Source organism: Ranitomeya variabilis, chromosome 5 (genome assembly GCF_051348905.1).
Source record: "Ranitomeya variabilis isolate aRanVar5 chromosome 5, aRanVar5.hap1, whole genome shotgun sequence".
NCBI lineage: Eukaryota > Metazoa > Chordata > Amphibia > Anura > Dendrobatidae > Ranitomeya > Ranitomeya variabilis.
The window spans coordinates 33015404-33034623 of NC_135236.1; the positions used below are offsets into that span (position 1 = coordinate 33015404).

At 44.4% G+C, this 19220-nt stretch overlaps 1 protein-coding gene across 1 annotated transcript in view; it reads right to left on the reverse strand.

Annotated features, from left to right (window-relative positions):
• Positions 1 to 453: 453 nt before the first annotated feature.
• LOC143774789 (extracellular calcium-sensing receptor-like) overlaps positions 454 to 19220 on the reverse strand; it is a 34642-nt gene continuing 15875 nt past the window's right edge. The window contains exons 3-7 of the mRNA XM_077262557.1: positions 17966 to 18787; positions 16965 to 17183; positions 14337 to 14460; positions 13688 to 14255; positions 454 to 823 (exon numbers count right to left, since the gene is read on the reverse strand). Of these exons, the coding sequence (XP_077118672.1) occupies positions 454 to 823; positions 13688 to 14255; positions 14337 to 14460; positions 16965 to 17183; positions 17966 to 18787 (2103 nt within the window). The remainder of the gene's footprint in view (positions 824 to 13687; positions 14256 to 14336; positions 14461 to 16964; positions 17184 to 17965; positions 18788 to 19220) is intronic.

Consider the following 19220-nt stretch of genomic DNA (forward strand, 5'->3'; position numbering starts at 1 on the left):
TTCTTATGCTGATTGGTTGAAGTGTAATTTCTATGACTATGATAAAGTCATGCAGAATAAACGGGGGCCAGAGATCTGCTCGATCCCCCATACAGAGACACACGTCTCCGTCTGGTCATTTTCAGTTGCCGGCAACACCTTATATATTAATTTGGAAATCACTGGGTTAACCGTGAATGATCACTTTAAATCCTCCCTCAACAGTAATATATTATTTTGGTGTGTCCTGCACATTATCTCCATTTGGCTTCTATATATGGTACCATGTTGGTTTATCCTGTTAGAAGCCATATATGTTTTCCATGTTTCTATCTAGTGTATAGAATAAGTAAGATAACCACACTTTTAGACACATTTGTATTAGAATCGCTCATGATGATTTTTTTTGTATGTTCTTAAGCATTGTTTAGTAACGTTTGTTGGTAGAAGTGAAGTGATCACATATGGTTCAGGTCAAGGATAAAACTCGGATGTCCTACTTTGGTCAAACACGTTTCTTATCATATTTTGCCTCACATTCAAGTGAGGTCGAAATAATATAATGAAACATTTGGGAAAAAATATACAAACAACTATGGCCCAACTGGAGGAAAGGATGGCAAAGATCTCCATGGCCACTGTGTACTTCCCACGAGAACTGAGAGTTGCTGGAATGAAGGAAATCCAGACACAAAGGAAGGCCAACATGCTAAATGTAATGTACTTTGCCTCATTGAAACTGTCAGGAAGTCTTCTAGCCAAAAAGGCCACAATGAAGCTGACAGTGGCCAAAAGACCCAAATACCCCAACATAACCCAAAATGCAAAAGGAGACCCCTCATTACTAGGGTTGAGCGACTTTCATTTTTTTAAGATCGAGTAGGGTTTTGGGAAACCCGATTTTGTCCAGAGTCGAGTCGAGTGCAGTCGGCCGATTATCGCTAAAAGTCGGGGATCGACCGAAACACGAAACCCAATGCAAGTCAATGGGGAAGCATAGTCGGCAGTGAGTGGAGGCCAGGAAAACACCTACAGTGCCCATTTTAATGCCAAAAACATCCATTCTTGTTTCTGAAGCTTGCCAATCTTAATTAACTGTATAATAATAGTTGGGCATAAGGAATTGGGGGAAAGTTGTGGGGGGAGTAGGGCTGGCTCAAGTTTTTCGTGGGCCCAGGAAATGCGGACTACGTCACGGCGGTGTTGCAGGGAAAGGTAAGTATTTAAAAGTTGCAAGTGCTGTGATCCTGAGCAAGCAGGGGGGGCCCACTCGTTCGCATTGCCACTGGCACAGGGCCCCTCAAAGTACGGCGGTGTGTTTGCATGGCGGGGGCGCCTCCCACCAGCAGCGACACTTTTGCGTACTCTGAGGGGCCCTGTGCCAGTGACGTCGCCAACGAGTATGCCCCCCCACCTGATGAAGGAACCTGCACTTTCATCTGCACCTTCCTCTTTGTCCCTGTGTAAGGTGGTATAACATGCGGGAAGGGGAACCTTACTTTCAGCAGGGTCAGATTCTGGCTGTGTAGAGTACAAGGGGAATGTAGTGGTCTAGGTCAATGTACCAGCAGACTCATTTAGCAGTGGCTGGGCAATGGGCAGGATGAGGAGGAAACAGATATAGGGCCAAAGAATAAAGTAGGCTACATGCAGTTCAAAATTGGTAACAGGACTAAACAGGCGGCATTGCTTTGTTCAGTGGAGTAGCAAACCCAAGAGCAGCAGACACTGTTTCAAGGGCCTAACCACACTAGTAGGCCAAATGCAGTTTAATATCTGATAGTATAGGGCGAAAGCCAGAATGTGGAAGCTCAGCTTTGTTCAGTTGAGGACAACACCAGGGAGGGGCAGACACCTTTAGTAGGCCGGAAAAGCCTATTGCATTTTTTAAAATGGTAATTTGGAGCAGAAGGTTGAAGCTCAGCTTTATTTAGTTGAGGGCAACACCAGGGAGGGGCAGAAGCCGTTAGTAGGCCCTAACCACCATTTTTTTTTTTTTTAAAACCACTTAATGAGAGCCGGAAGGTTGAAGCTCAGCTTTATTTAGTTGAGGACAACACCAGGGAGGGGCAGAAGCCGTTAGTAGGCCCTAACCACCATTTTTTTTTTAAAACCACTTAATGAGAGCCGGAAGGTTGAAGCTCAGCTTTATTTAGTTGAGGACAACACCAGGGAGGGGCAGAAGCCGTTAGTAGGCCCTAACCACCATTTTTTTTTTAAAACCACTTAATGAGAGCCGGAAGGTTGAAGCTCAGCTTTATTTAGTTGAGGACAACACCAGGGAGGGGCAGAAGCCGTTAGTAGGCCCTAACCACCATTTTTTTTTTTTAAACCACATAATGAGAGCCGGAAGGTTGAAGCTCAGCTTTATTTAGTTGAGGACAACACCAGGGAGGGGCAGAAGCCGTTAGTAGGCCCTAACCACCAATTTTTTTTTTTTTAAAACCACTTAATGAGAGCCGGAAGGTTGAAGCTCAGCTTTATTTAGTTGAGGACAACACCAGGGAGGGGCAGAAGCCGTTAGTAGGCCCTAACCACCATTTTTTTTTAAAAACCACTTAATGAGAGCCGGAAGGTTGAAGCTCAGCTTTATTTAGTTGAGGACAACACCAGGGAGGGGCAGAAGCCGTTAGTAGGCCCTAACCACCATTTTTTTTTTTAAAACCACATAATGAGAGCCGGAAGGTTGAAGCTCAGCTTTATTTAGTTGAGGACAACACCAGGGAGGGGCAGAAGCCGTTAGTAGGCCCTAACCACCATTTTTTTTTAAAAACCACTTAATGAGAGCCGGAAGGTTGAAGCTCAGCTTTATTTAGTTGAGGACAACACCAGGGAGGGGCAGAAGCCGTTAGTAGGCCCTAACCACCATTTTTTTTTTTAAAACCACATAATGAGAGCCGGAAGGTTGAAGCTCAGCTTTATTTAGTTGAGGACAACACCAGGGAGGGGCAGAAGCCGTTAGTAGGCCCTAACCACCATTTTTTTTTTTTTTAAAACCACTTAATGAGAGCCGGAAGGTTGAAGCTCAGCTTTATTTAGTTGAGGACAACACCAGGGAGGGGCAGAAGCCGTTAGTAGGCCCTAACCACCATTTTTTTTTTAAAACCACTTAATGAGAGCCGGAAGGTTGAAGCTCAGCTTTATTTAGTTGAGGACAACACCAGGGAGGGGCAGAAGCCGTTAGTAGGCCCTAACCACCATTTTTTTTTTTTAAACCACATAATGAGAGCCGGAAGGTTGAAGCTCAGCTTTATTTAGTTGAGGACAACACCAGGGAGGGGCAGAAGCCGTTAGTAGGCCCTAACCACCAATTTTTTTTTTTTTAAAACCACTTAATGAGAGCCGGAAGGTTGAAGCTCAGCTTTATTTAGTTGAGGACAACACCAGGGAGGGGCAGAAGCCGTTAGTAGGCCCTAACCACCATTTTTTTTTAAAAACCACTTAATGAGAGCCGGAAGGTTGAAGCTCAGCTTTATTTAGTTGAGGACAACACCAGGGAGGGGCAGAAGCCGTTAGTAGGCCCTAACCACCATTTTTTTTTTTAAAACCACATAATGAGAGCCGGAAGGTTGAAGCTCAGCTTTATTTAGTTGAGGACAACACCAGGGAGGGGCAGAAGCCGTTAGTAGGCCCTAACCACCATTTTTTTTTTTTTTAAAACCACTTAATGAGAGCCGGAAGGTTGAAGCTCAGCTTTATTTAGTTGAGGACAACACCAGGGAGGGGCAGAAGCCGTTAGTAGGCCCTAACCACCATTTTTTTTTTAAAACCACTTAATGAGAGCCGGAAGGTTGAAGCTCAGCTTTATTTAGTTGAGGACAACACCAGGGAGGGGCAGAAGCCGTTAGTAGGCCCTAACCAAAGTTGAAGGCCAAATGCAGTTTAATTTCTGATACTATAGGCCGAAAGCCAGAAGGTGGAAGTTCCGATTTAGACAGTGGAGGACAATTTGAATTAGGGACTGCAGACAGACTTAGTAGGCTGTCCCCTGTGGACCATGCATCCACCACATTAACCCATTGCGCCGTAATGGACACGTAATCTTCCGTGGCCATGCCTACAGGTCCATGCGTCTGTTGTCAGGTGCACCTTTGTACTCACAGATTGCCAGAGTGCATGGACAATGCGGTCTTCTACATGCTGGTGGAGGGTTGGGATGGCTTTTCTCGCAAAAGAAGTGTCGACTGGTTAGCTTGTAGCGTGGTACAGCGTAGTCCATCATGGCCTTATTAATAGTAAATAAAATATATAACTAGGCTCTATGAACTTTTAAATAGGTTCCAGGGGTACACGGGCAGCATTGGTGTGGTCAGTGGAGGAGTATTGCAAGTAGGGGCTGCAGACAGGCTATCAAAGGCCTAAAATAACAAACAGTAGGCAGTCATGGCAGTTTTACATCGGTTACATGGATACACAGGCAGGCACTCCAGGCAGCATTGTGCTCAGTGGAGGAGTATTGCAAGTAGGGGCCGCAGACAGGCTATCAAAGGCCTAAAATAACAAACAGTAGGCAGTCATGGCAGTTTTACATCGGTTACATGGATACACAGGCAGGCACTCCAGGCAGCATTGTGGTCAGTGGAGGAGTATTGCAAGTAGGGGCCGCAGACAGGCTATCAAAGGCCTAAAATAACAAACAGTAGGCAGTCATGGCAGTTTTACATCGGTTACATGGATACACAGGCAGCTAGGTGGTGAGTGGAGGAGTATTTAAAGTAAGGACCGCAGACAGGCTATCAAAGGCCTAACATAACAAACAATAGGCTCATGGCAGTTTTACAGCGGTTACATGGATACACGGGCAGGCAGCTTGGTGGTGAGTGGAGGAGTATTTAAAGTATGGACCGCAGACAGGCTTCGAAGGCCTAACACAATAAAATGGGCTGGCTGTAGGCACTTTAAAATTGGTTCCAGGGGTACACGGGCAGCAGTGGTCTGGTCAGTGGAGGCCTAGTGGAAGGAGGGACCGCAGACAGGCTTCGAAGGCCTAACACAATAAAATGGGCTGGCTGTAGGCACTTTAAAATTGGTTCCAGGGGTACACGGGCAGCAGTGGTCTGGTCAGTGGAGGCCTAGTGGAAGGAGGGACCGCAGACAGGCTTCGAAGGCCTAACACAATAAAATGGGCTGGCTGTAGGCACTTTAAAATTGGTTCCAGGGGTACACGGGCAGCAGTGGTCTGGTCAGTGGAGGCCTAGTGGAAGTATGGACCGCAGACAGGCTTCGAAGGCCTAACACAATAAAATGGGCTGGCTGTAGGCACTTTAAAATTGGTTCCAGGGGTACACGGGCAGCAGTGGTCTGGTCAGTGGAGGCCTAGTGGAAGGAGGGACCGCAGACAGGCTTCGAAGGCCTAACACAATAAAATGGGCTGGCTGTAGGCACTTTAAAATTGGTTCCAGGGGTACACGGGCAGCAGTGGTCTGGTCAGTGGAGGCCTAGTGGAAGGAGGGACCGCAGACAGGCTTCGAAGGCCTAACACAATAAAATGGGCTGGCTGTAGGCACTTTAAAATTGGTTCCAGGGGTACACGGGCAGCAGTGGTCTGGTCAGTGGAGGCCTAGTGGAAGTATGGACCGCAGACAGGCTTCGAAGGCCTAACACAATAAAATGGGCTGGCTGTAGGCACTTTAAAATTGGTTCCAGGGGTACACGGGCAGCAGTGGTCTGGTCAGTGGAGGACTAGTGGAAGTATGGACCGCAGACAGGCTTCGAAGGCCTAACACAATAAAATGGGCTGGCTGTAGGCACTTTAAAATTGGTTCCAGGGGTACACGGGCAGCAGTGGTCTGGTCAGTGGAGGACTAGTGGAAGGAGGGAGCGCAGAAAGGCTTCAAAGGCCTAAAATAACAAACAATAGGCTCATGGCAGTTTTACAGCGGTTACATGGATACACGGGCAGGCAGCTTGGTGGTCAGTGGAGGAGTAGGGACCGCAGACAGGCTATCAAAGGCCTAAAATAACAAACAATAGGCTCATGGCAGTTTTACAGCGGTTACATGGATACACGGGCAGGCAGCTTGGTGCTGAGTGGAGGAGTAGTGCAAGGAGTGTCTGTCCCAGTACTCCCAAAATATAAATAGATGTTAATGTCTCGCAAAACAACCAAAACAAAAAAAAAGATGGCATACTTAGGTACAGGGGTGGGCTCATCTGCTGTGTTTCTGACATAGTAATTTGGCAGTAACTATTTAATGGTGCCAATATAGGACACAGACACAGACTACTTTAAGTTGCATCATAGATGTCTACAAATTTGTATTGTCAGTGCCAGACATTGAATGATGTCAGCGAATAGACTAAAGATTGGTGGAGCTGTGCGACATAATTTTGCACGTAGTAGAGCCCAGTTTGAGCTGGGGTAGGGGGGAACTCTCTTGAGGCCGGCGGGACCGCCCCAGGGCCACTCATGTTACAACGGTGTGTCTGACGTTGGGTGCGCACCACCACCGCCAGAGACACTACATTGTACTATGAGGGACCCAGTAGCAATGCCGTCAACCAAAAGCGAGCACACCCACCTCTTCAGACAAACAGCAGTCTCACGGGTGCTTGCGCCAAGTCGCGATACCACGGCCCCGTGTGGGGAGTTTGGCCATTTAGGGAGGTGTAAACATGTCGTATGCTGTACAATCTGCAGCAGCAAATTAGACATTAGAAAAGTAATTCACAGGCAAGAGCTTTTCATAGGAAAGCTAGGTGTCGGCCGGGCAAGGTGGGGCAAAAGATTTTGAAATCCAGTTGTGGTTCATTTTAATGAATGTTAGATCGTCAACATTTTGGGTAGCCAGACGAGTCCTTTTTTCGGTTAATATTGACCCTGCAGCACTGAATACTCTTTCTGATAGGACACTTGCTGCCGGGCAAGCAAGCTCCTGCAATGCATATTCTGCCAATTCTGGCCAGGTGTCTAATTTGGAGGCCCAGTAATCAAATGGGAATGACGGTTGAGGGAGAACATCGATAAGGGATGAAAAATAGTTAGTAACCATACTGGACAAATGTTGTCTCCTGTCACTTTCAATTGATGCAGCAGTACCTGTCCTGTCTGCGGTCATAGCAAAATCACTCCACAACCTGGTCAGAAAACCCCTCTGTCCAACGCCACTTCTGATGTGTGCACCCCTAACACTCCTAGTCTGCTGCCCCCTGGAGCTCGTGTGAGAACGATCACGTGCGCTGTGTGCTGGGAATGCCTGAAGCAAACGGTCAACAAGAGTTGATTGTTTGGTTGCTAATATTAGTTCCAAGTTCTCATGTGGCATAACATTTTGCAATTTGCCTTTATAGCGTGGATCAAGGAGGCAGGCCAACCAGTAATCGTCATCGTTCATCATTTTCGTAATGCGTGTGTCCCTTTGTAGGATACGTAAGGCATAATCCGCCATGTGGGCCAAAGTTCCACTTGTCAAATCTCCGGTTGTGATTGGTTGAGGGGCAGTTGCAGGCAAATCTACGTCACTTGTGTCCCTCAAAAAACCAGAACCCGGCCGTGACACGCAACCAATTTCCTGTGCCCCCGTGAAAGTTTCCGCATTAAAAATATACTCATCCCCATCATCCTCCTCGTCCTCCACCTCCTCTTCGCCCGCTACCTCGTCCTGTACACTGCCCTGACCAGACAATGGCTGACTGTCATCAAGGCTTCCCTCTTCCTCTGGTGCAGACGCCTGCTCCTTTATGTGCGTCAAACTTTGCATCAGCAGACGCATTAGGGGGATGCTCATGCTTATTACGGCGTTGTCTGCACTAACCAGCCGTGTGCATTCCTCAAAACACTGAAGGACTTGACACATGTCTTGTATCTTCGACCACTGCACACCTGACAACTCCATGTCTGCCATCCTACTGCCTGCCCGTGTATCCTCCCACAAATAAATAACAGCACGCCTCTGTTCGCACAGTCTCTGAAGCATGTGCAGTGTTGAGTTCCACCTTGTTGCAACGTCTATGATTAGGCGATGCTGGGGAAGGTTCAAAGACCGCTGATAGGTCTGCATACGGCTGGCGTGTACAGGCGAACGTCGGATATGTGAGCAAAGTGCACGCACTTTGAGGAGCAGGTCGGAGAACCCAGGATAAGTTTTCAATAAGCACTGCACCACCAGGTTTAAGGTGTGAGCCAGGCAAGGAATGTGTTTCAGTTGGGAAAGGGAGATGGCAGCCATGAAATTCCTTCCGTTATCACTCACTACCTTGCCTGCCTCAAGATCTACTGTGCCCAGCCACGACTGCGTTTCTTGTTGCAAGAACTCGGACAGAACTTCCGCGGTGTGTCTGTTGTCGCCCAAACACTTCATAGCCAATACAGCCTGCTGACGCTTGGCAGTAGCTGGCCCATAATGGGACAACTGGTGTGCAACAGTGTCATCTGCCGATGGAGTGGTTGGCCGACTGCGTTCTGTGGAAGAGCTGTAGCTTCTGCAGGAGGACGAGGAGGAGGAGGAGGGGGTGCGAACGCCTACAGCCAACTGTTTCCTAGACCGTGGGCTAGGCACAACTGTCCCTAAATTGATGTCGCCTGTGGACCCTGCATCCACCACATTCACCCAGTGTGCCGTGATGGACACATAACGTCCCTGGCCATGCCTACTGGTCCATGCATCTGTAGTCAGGTGCACCTTTGTACTCACAGATTGCCTGAGTGCATGGACGATGCGCTGTTTAACATGCTGGTGCAGGGCTGGGATGGCTTTTCTGGAAAAAAAGTGTCGACTGGGTAGCTCGTATCGTGGTTCAGCGTACTCCATCAGGGCTTTGAAAGCTTCGCTTTCAACTAACCGGTAGGGCATCATCTCTAACGAGATTAGTCTAGCTATGTGGGCGTTAAAACCCTGTGTACGCGGATGCGAGGATAAGTACTTCCTTTTTCTAACCAGAGTCTCATGTAGGGTGAGCTGGACTGGAGAGCTGTAGATCGTGGAACTTTCGGGTGTGCCGGTGGACATGGCAGACTGAGAGACGGTTGGAGACGGTATTGTTTCCGCCGGTGCCCTACATGCAATATTTCCTCCTACAAAACTGGTGATTCCCTGACCCTGACTGCTTTTGGCTGGCAAAGAAACCTGCACAGATACTGCCGGTGGTGCGGAAAATGGTGGCCTTACAGTGACGGAAGGGATGTTGCGTTGCTGACTAGCTTCATTGGCCGAGGGTGCTACAACCTTGAGGGACGTTTGGTAGTTAGTCCAGGCTTGAGAATGCATGGTGGTTAAGTGTCTATGCATGCAACTAGTATTTAGACTTTTCAGATTCTGACCTCTGCTTAAGCTAGTTGAACATTTTTGACAGATGACTTTGCGCTGATCAGTTGGATGTTGTTTAAAAAAATGCCAGACTGCACTCTTCCTAGACTCTGATCCCTTTTCAGGGATTGCAGACTGAGCTTTAACCGGATGGCAACGCTGTGCTCCAACAGGTTTTGGCTTTGACACGCGTTTTGGTCCAGATACGGGCCCGGCAGATGGAACCTGTTGCGATGTTGATGCCTGCTGCGGCCCCTCCTCCACCTCCGCTTCTGAACTACTGCCGCCTGCACCCTGTTCCCCCAATGGCTGCCAATCGGGGTCAATAACTGGGTCATCTATTACCTCCTCTTCGAGCTCGTGTGCAACTTCGTCTGTGTCACTGTGTCGGTCGGTGGTATAGCGTTCGTGGCGGGGCAACATAGTCTCATCAGGGTCTGATTGTGGATCTGTACCCTGAGAGGGCAATGTGGTGGTCTGAGTCAAAGGAGCAGCATAGTACTCTGGCTGTGGCTGTGCATCAGTGCACTCCATGTCAGAATATACTTGTAATGGGCATGGCCTGTTAAATGTTTCACTTTCTAAGCCAGGGACGGTATGTGTAAAGAGCTCCATGGAGTGACCCGTTGTGTCGCCTGCTGCATCCTTCTCTCTTGTTGTAGTTTTTGCTGAGGAGGACAAGGAAGCGACTTGTCCCTGACCGTGAACATCCACAAGCGACGCGCTGCTTTTACATTTACCAGTTTCGGAAGAGGAGGCAAAAGAGCTAGAGGCTGAGTCTGCAATGTAAGCCAAAACTTGCTGTTGCTGCTCCGCCTTTAAAAGCGGTTTTCCTACTCCCAGAAAAGAGAGCGTTCGAGGCCTTGTGTAGCCTGACGACGAAACTGGCTCCACAGCTCCAGACTTAGGTGGAATATTTTTATCCCCACGACCACCTGATGCTCCACTACCACTACCATCATTACCAGCTGACAATGAACGCCCACGACGACCTCTTGCACCAGACTTCCTCATTGTTTTAAAATCTTAACCAAAGTAACTTTATTTGTTGCTATCAAACAACTTACACGGTGAGCTATAACTTCAGTATGATTTCAATATCCCTTAACAGGTTGGTGAGACCACAAGGAAAATCAGGCACAATGTTACACACTCTGTTTTCTGTGGCACAAAATCACAGAGATGACACACACGCAGGACTGTCACTCAAGCACTAATGTCAATATTAATCTCCCACCTAATTTATTTATTTTTTTTTCTCAGGGAGACTTTAGAAACCAAATAATATTAAAAAAAAAAAAAAAAAGGCTTTCTATGGCCCACAATTAGAGAGAGAGAGGTGGCACAACCAGGAGTCAAGACTGGCGCACAAGCTGAAAGGGCAATATTACTCTCCCACTGTTTTTTATGTTTTTTTTGTTTTTTTCAGGGAGACTTTAGAAACCAAATAATATTAAAAAAACCAAAAAAAAAAAAGGCTTTCTATGGCCCACTGAATGAAAGGGAGAGAGGTGGCACACCCAGGAGTCAAGACTGGCACACAAGCTGAAAGGGCAATATTACTCTCCCACTGTTTTTTTATGTATTTTTTGTTTTTTCAGGGAGACTTTAGAAACCCAATAATATTTTAAAAAAAAAATAAATAGGCTTTCTATGGCCCACTGAATGAGAGGGAGAGAGGTGGCACACCCAGGAGTCAAGACTGGCACACAAGCTGAAAGGGCAATATTACTCTCCCACTGTTTTTTTAGGTTTTTTTTTTTTTTTCAGGGAGAATTAGAAACCAAATAATATTAAAAAAAAAAAAAATAGGCTTTCTATGGCCCACTGAATGAAAGGGAGAGAGGTGGCACACCCAGGAGTCAAGACTGGCACACAAGCTGAAAGGGCAATATTACTCTCCCACTGTTTTTTTATGTATTTTTTGTTTTTTCAGGGAGACTTTAGAAACCCAATAATATTTAAAAAAAAAAATAAATAGGCTTTCTATGGCCCACTGAATGAGAGGGAGAGAGGTGGCACACCCAGGAGTCAAGACTGGCACACAAGCTGAAAGGGCAATATTACTCTCCCACTGTTTTTTTAGGTTTTTTTTTTTTTTTCAGGGAGAATTAGAAACCAAATAATATTAAAAAAAAAAAAATAGGCTTTCTATGGCCCACTGAATGAAAGGGAGAGAGGTGGCACACCCAGGAGTCAAGACTGGCACACAAGCTGAAAGGGCAATATTACTCTCCCACTGTTTTTTTATGTATTTTTTGTTTTTTTCAGGGAGACTTTAGAAACCCAATAATATTTAAAAAAAAAAATAAATAGGCTTTCTATGGCCCACTGAATGAGAGGGAGAGAGGTGGCACACCCAGGAGTCAAGACTGGCACACAAGCTGAAAGGGCAATATTACTCTCCCACTGTTTTTTTATGTATTTTTTGTTTTTTTCAGGGAGACTTTAGAAACCCAATAATATTTAAAAAAAAAAATAAATAGGCTTTCTATGGCCCACTGAATGAGAGGGAGAGAGGTGGCACACCCAGGAGTCAAGACTGGCACACAAGCTGAAAGGGCAATATTACTCTCCCACTGTTTTTTTAGGTTTTTTTTTTTTTTCAGGGAGACTTTAGAAACCAAATAATATTAAAAAAAAAAAAAAAAAAAAAAAAATAGGCTTGCTATAGCCCACTGAATGAGAGATAGCACACACAGCAGTGGCACACAAGCCCTTACTGAGGCCAATATTTTTCTCCCACTGATTGATGTAGTGTTTTTGTGTTGAGGTAGAATTTAGAACACAAATCACGGAAAAAATAAGTAGGCTTTCTATGGCCCACTGAATGAAAGGGAGAGAGGTGGCACACCCAGGAGTCAAGACTGGCACACAAGCTGAAAGGGCAATATTACTCTCCCACTGTTTTTTTATGTATTTTTTGTTTTTTCAGGGAGACTTTAGAAACCCAATAATATTTAAAAAAAAAAATAAATAGGCTTTCTATGGCCCACTGAATGAGAGGGAGAGAGGTGGCACACCCAGGAGTCAAGACTGGCACACAAGCTGAAAGGGCAATATTACTCTCCCACTGTTTTTTTAGGTTTTTTTTTTTTTTTCAGGGAGAATTAGAAACCAAATAATATTAAAAAAAAAAAAATAGGCTTTCTATGGCCCACTGAATGAAAGGGAGAGAGGTGGCACACCCAGGAGTCAAGACTGGCACACAAGCTGAAAGGGCAATATTACTCTCCCACTGTTTTTTTATGTATTTTTTGTTTTTTTCAGGGAGACTTTAGAAACCCAATAATATTTAAAAAAAAAAATAAATAGGCTTTCTATGGCCCACTGAATGAGAGGGAGAGAGGTGGCACACCCAGGAGTCAAGACTGGCACACAAGCTGAAAGGGCAATATTACTCTCCCACTGTTTTTTTAGGTTTTTTTTTTTTTTCAGGGAGACTTTTGAAACCAAATAATATTAAAAAAAAAAAAAAAAAAAAAATATAGGCTTGCTATAGCCCACTGAATGATAGCGCACACACAGCAGTGGCACACAAGCCCTGACTGAGGCCAATATTTTTCTCCCACTGATTGATGTAGTGTTTCTGTGTTGAGGTAGATTTTAGAACACAAATCACGGAAAAAATAAATAGGCTTTCTATGGCCCACTCAGTGAGAGATGGCACACACAGGGATGGCACTGTAGCAGAAATGCCAATCTTAATCTCCCACAAAAAAAAAACAAAAAAAAAAAAAAACTGTCCTACAATTACTATCTCCCTGCAGTAATGTAAGCCAGGTATGGCAGGCAGCAATAGGAGTGGACTGATGCACAAATTAAATAAAAAGTGTGGACAAACAAAAAAGATAGCTGTGCAGAAAGGAAGGAACAAGAGGATATGTGCTTTGAAAAAAGCAGTTGGTTTCCACAGTGGCGTACACACAGCAATACAGCTATCACGGAGCCTTCTAGGGCAGCCCAATGAGCTACAGCGCTGAGGGGAAAAAAAAAAAAAAATAGCTTCCACTGTTCCTGCACACCGAAGGTGGTGTTGGACAGTGGAAATCGCTGCAGCACAAGCGGTTTGGTGGTTAGTGGACCCTGCCTAACGCTCTCCCTGCTTCTGATGAAGCGGCAGCAACCTCTCCCTAAGCTCAGATCAGCAGCAGTGAGATGGCGGTCGGCGGGAACGCCCCTTTATAGCCCCTGTGACGCCGCAGACAGCAAGCCAATCACTGCAATGCCCTTCTCTAAGATGGTGGGGACCAGGATCTATGTCATCACGCTGCCCACACTCTGCGTTCACCTTCATTGGCTGAGAAATGGCGCTTTTCGCGTCATTGAAACGCGACTTTGGCGCGAAAGTCGCGTACCGCATGGCCGACAAGCACAGGGGTCGGATCGGGTTTCATGAGACGCCGACTTAGCCAAAAGTCGGCGACTTTTGAAAATGATCGACCCGTTTCGCTCAACCCTACTCATTACAGTTAAGAATGATAATGCTAGAATGAGTCTGGGTGTCATACTCGGGAAATGGAGGAGAGTAAAAAAGCCAAGTCACACAGACAGATATCTGGATGAGAACACAAATAACAATAACAGAGTAAGACACTTTCCCCCCAGTCCATCGTCGCAATCTAGTCCCAGGCTTTGTGGCCTTGAAAGCAATTACCACTGTTATAGTTTTGGCCAAGACACAAGAGATGCAGAGAGTAAAAGCCAAGCCAAATGCCACCTGACGCAACAGGCACTTCTCAGGATGTGGATATCCAATGAAAGCTAATGAACTGAGGAAGCAGAAAAATAAGGCAACGAGGAGAAGACAGCTAAGGGACCAGTTATTGGCTCGGACGATCGGTGTTGTGTTGTAATGAATAAAGATGCCTAGAGCTCCAATGGGGGTGATAGATGAAACAATAGACACGGCTGCCAAGCTGATACCCATGGCTTCATCATAGGAGAGAAATTCAACGGTTCTTGGTAAGCACAAGTCCTGCTGGGTATTGGGCCAAGTATCCCAAGAGCATTTTTGGCACTCCACCGCATCTAGAGAAGAACATGGGGGTCAAATTGTTTGTAAATTCAACATATAAGATACATTTTACCTTATGAGTGTATTTATGGTACCTGTGACATTTGCAATCTCTCCTTTTGGGCACTGGACACATTTGAAGCAGCATGCTGGCTTTTCTGGAATTGTTGCCGTTCTGGTTCCTAAAGGACAACTTGGACTGCACGTTGATTGAGAAGTCTAAATATAAGAATTCACCATATGGACATTTACACATTGAAAACTGGAGAACAATATATTAAAAACTCATTAAACAGAAGAGGCAGGTGCCTAGGACGCCATTTAAGTGGGGAAACCAAATTTATAGACTAAAGTAACTCTAAAATTGGCCATACCATTCAGATAACTGTCTACCTAAAACCTATAGAGAAAATGTAGAAAGAGAAGCTGCAGGAGCCAGTAGACTCTATTACAACTGTAAAGCAGCGGCTTTTTGTGTCCGTGCAGCAATGAGTCAGTGACCCCAAAAAGTTCAACTTATTTTCAAACTTACAAAATAAATCCAGAACTTTTATTCTCCGGTTCTCAGCCGGAGTGTCCAAGTGTCCATAGCAGTCCCTTGCCATGGGAGACTACACCACTGTATCCTTTGTGGGTGCATCAGTACCTTTGTCTTCTTTGGCCTGAGTTCAGACTCACACAGACCTGTCTGAAAAGAGCTTCCTGAACTTTTAAAGTTTAATTGGGTTTTGTGGACAAGACCTGGAGTGGAGGGAGAGATCTGTCCCAGTACCATCCTGCAGATCTCTCCAAAAACAAAAAAAAGGCCATGTCGGGTTTTCCTAAATCTGACTTGGTCAAATAGTTTTATCAAATCCACTCTCTCTTTTATTTTGCATTGTAACCACATGCATGGCTGTAATTACAATGCTCTCCAGCAGGTTCAGTATGCTTCTATGCACATCCTGGGGGACACATAATGACCCTCATATATGACTCCCCTCACAGCCTCACACAACGTAATGGCATGATGGACACGTGATGATGCATTGAAACTGCGTAACGGGGACCAGGTACTGCAGCTCCCTGAGTAGCCATGCTAGCTTCTTCCTGATGCTCCCCGTCCACTTTCCCCATCCTGGGCGAAACTAATGAATGCCACTGCCAATCCTTGTCAGACCGTAGGTCTTGGATGTTCCAGGATTTATAATTTAGCGCAGCTGCTCTCTCTCTCATGCTCTGATCCTCTCCACCTCTTGTCTCATACCTCCCATAGGGCCTGGACTCTTGAGCTTCTCTTCAGACTCACTCCTCTCGCAACTTGACAGCTTTGCTCAACTCTTCTGACTGATTACCTCAGGGAAACACTCTTCCCGCAACCTGGCCCTGCCCCCTTTCTCAACTTACACTTCTCTGACTGAAACCAGTTCTGACCCTAACTCAATCTAATATCCTACTCTACAGTCCCCCCATTGTTCTAACTCCTAAATGACCCTTCATTAATACTAAACCTTACTCTATCACTATACCTTCCTATCTCTATCCCTAACCCATAAATATATATATATATATATATATATATATATATATATATATATATATATATATATATATATATATATATAAAACTTACTCAGTACATATACATAAGCACACTGTTTGACATGTTAATACACAATACAACATGTGGAACGTGCAGCTCCACGTATGTCTAAAGATACCATGAAAAGGGCACTTCACAACACTATATACAACTAATCCCACATAACTTTTTTTGTGGGAAGAATGAAGAGATCCCAATATTAAAACAAAAATGTTTATTTAGTATTATTAAAATTTCACAATAAAAAAGCTAAATTACCGTAGGGGACACCAAAATTAGACAAGGCAAAATATTAATAATCCATACTCAATAGTACATTAGATATTATCAATGGATATTCAACTCCAGATAAATAATAACAAATAATTAGCACAATTGCTCTAATTTATCCAATATATGTGGCGATTACAGATCCCCGTATACCCACCATGGGGCAGCATTAAAATCACTGACACAGTGGCTAAATAAACAGTACCAGTAGCTGTTGGAAATCCTAAACTAACCACACTGGGGCAGACTAACTGACCATAATATCCATAGACCAATAAGAGGATGGTATTACCTTGTACTAATGGCGTCCCCTCACCCCGACGCGCGTTTCGCCTCCTGCTTCTTCCGGGGGCGTCAATATTTTGCCTTGTCTAATTTTGGTGTTCCCTACGGTAATTTTGCTTTTTTATTGTGAAATTTTAATAATACTAAATAAACATTTTTGTTTTAATATTGGGATCTCTTCGTTCTTCCCACAAAAAAGTTATGTGGGATTAGTTGTATATAACATGTGGAACGTACCCGCTTTATTAGGAAAGTGTGCAAAGGCATGCAGGGCATAAGCTAGCCCTACATACACCCCTTCCAACTTTATGTGTGGAGGAAGTACAGGGTAGAAGAAAATGTGGATTATGTGTTATAATAACTAAGAATTGTAGGGATTACGAGAAAATCAATCAGATACCTAGCTTTACACTAATAATCAATGGAATTTATATGGGAACATTTGGAATTTGCTTCCTAAACTCAAAATAACAACATACAATTTCTGAAACAAAAGTACGACAACTCTCCACTTGCCAAATCTCCCACACCCTCGTCCCAATCTACTTGCATGTGGAATTAAACTGTGCAGAATATAATGTCCTACCTCTGTACTCCATATAATATCTGCAATGTTAATTTTCATTCGATTTTCTTTAGACAATCTGGAATCATAACTTCCCACTATCTTCTGCTCCATGGAACCAGTCGGGCTTGGCTGCCAGTTTACAATGTCGTAGAGGGCTGGAGGATCACCTCTATCGTCAAAAAATATTTGAGTTTTGTCTTTAGTCTCAAAATCTACAGTTTTAATATAATGAAGAAGCTGAAGAAAAACAAAGGATTAATGCATTTATTTTCTAATTCATCAAATGTAACATTTTTAAAGCCTGAGATCATCTTCTCTTCAAGGAAGTACCAGAGAGAAGAGCTCATGCAAATGTTGTCTACTGCGAGCTCTCTACATTACGAGAGGATTCCCCAACCTATTCTCCATCCCACTGAGTCAGAAGTCTATGCTGGATTCTCTAATGCTTACACATATCCTGGAGGCACAACTTGAATCTGCTATACGCCAATGGAAAATGTCTGAAAGCTCCCTTACACATTAGACTAATGTTGGCTGAGCCTGCTGATATCAACATGTTTGTCTGACAGTCTAATGTGTATGGGTGCCCCCGACAGATGATTGATGGTGGAGTTAAGTATCCAGCATTTCTGATTTTGGACCGCTGATATTTAAGTTCTTAAAAGATATGCTGCGAGCCTGCGACCAAAGATGTTTGGCAACATCTCTCTCATGGGAAACACAGAAATTTCTGGCTCTCCTGGGTATTGTAGAGCTGGGTGACATAGATGCTGTAACATTGTTCGACCATTATCTATAAGATGTCTTCCACTTACTATGCGGCATGTAATGTAAAATATTGCTGTCTACTTATTTTATGCAAATCCTTTTATGTCTTCCCACATACCAAGGATTGGGTTTAACTGTTATTTATCTACGTTCTAGAATGACAAGACACCATTGTGAGAACTCCTCGGTGCTCATCTGCTGGAGCTCAGAAATCGTTCAAAGTCACAAACATAAATATGAAACTTCTTTACCTGCCAAGGATGTAAGGATGAGATGTTGGCACATATACCATTCAGGAAAGGTCCCTTTCCTGGTTTACATTGCAGCAAGTTATGTATGGCCCATGCAAAGGCATAAACTGCTGTGTAGACGTTAAATGTTATGCTAAGGTCCACACTAGCCATGGCACTTTCTAATTTTTCATCCCCGATACATTCATTAATGGTTTGGTTGAGCATATCATCAGCTTTAGTATAGATATCGGTCCACTTGCAAGAAAATGTCTTCTCCCAAAACTCAAGTAAAAAGTGATCACTAGGAAACTTTGAGGGGTGTAAATTGTTTAGATGTTCTACAAATCCGTCCATCTGCCCCCAATGAATAGCAAAACCTATAGTACCCATCAAGACTGCTTGGAACTTTTCTTTTTTGAGAAGGATAGAAGTTGACCATGCTTCGCTGGCTATCCAGATTTTCCTAGTTATGTTTTGTTTGGCCAACTCTTCCACCACAGGCATGAAATCAGCGTCTGCAGACAAGACTAGCACCACTTTGGCTGATGAGTCTTTGATAACATTAACGATATGTGGAGCACCACTGTTGGGTTGTCCAGTCATGATATTCTCAATGAAGGCCACACAAGCTCCAGCTTGGACTATTTCTTGCTTTACTATCTGAATACCAATTTGACCATAATCGTTATCAGAAGCCAGTAACCCGACCCATGTCCAACCAAAGTACAAGATTAGCTCAGCTAGACCTCTAGTTTGGAACATGTCACTTGGTACTGTGCGGAAAAATGAGGGGAACAAGTTCCGATTGCTGAGTAGCGGACTGGTAGCAAAATAACTTATCTGTAGATGAAAGGAACAAAAACAAATGTATTAACAAATACAATGTAGCCTACTCATACTTGTGGGCCATCAGGATTTTGTTTTGTCCTGTTTGGATCAATATAGTGGCCATATTGATTACTTAATCAGTAACATTCGTCACATCGAATAAACAAATCTATACAGTTGGACAATGGAAAAATGTGACCTGACAAATCTTGATTTTTGTTACATGTAGGCTTTCATGTGGCTCTTTCAGTATGTGTGAGTCAACTCAAGCAGGTTCAGATAAAAACTCAGAAGTGTAAAGTTTATAGTAGCTTAAAAACAACATGTGGTGAGGAAAGGGGGATATGTGGACTTAGGTACATGTGGTGAGGAATGGATGAAGGACAAGGACTTATTTAGACTAGGAAGAACAATTCTGAGGGATAAACTACTCCTCAAAAAAGTA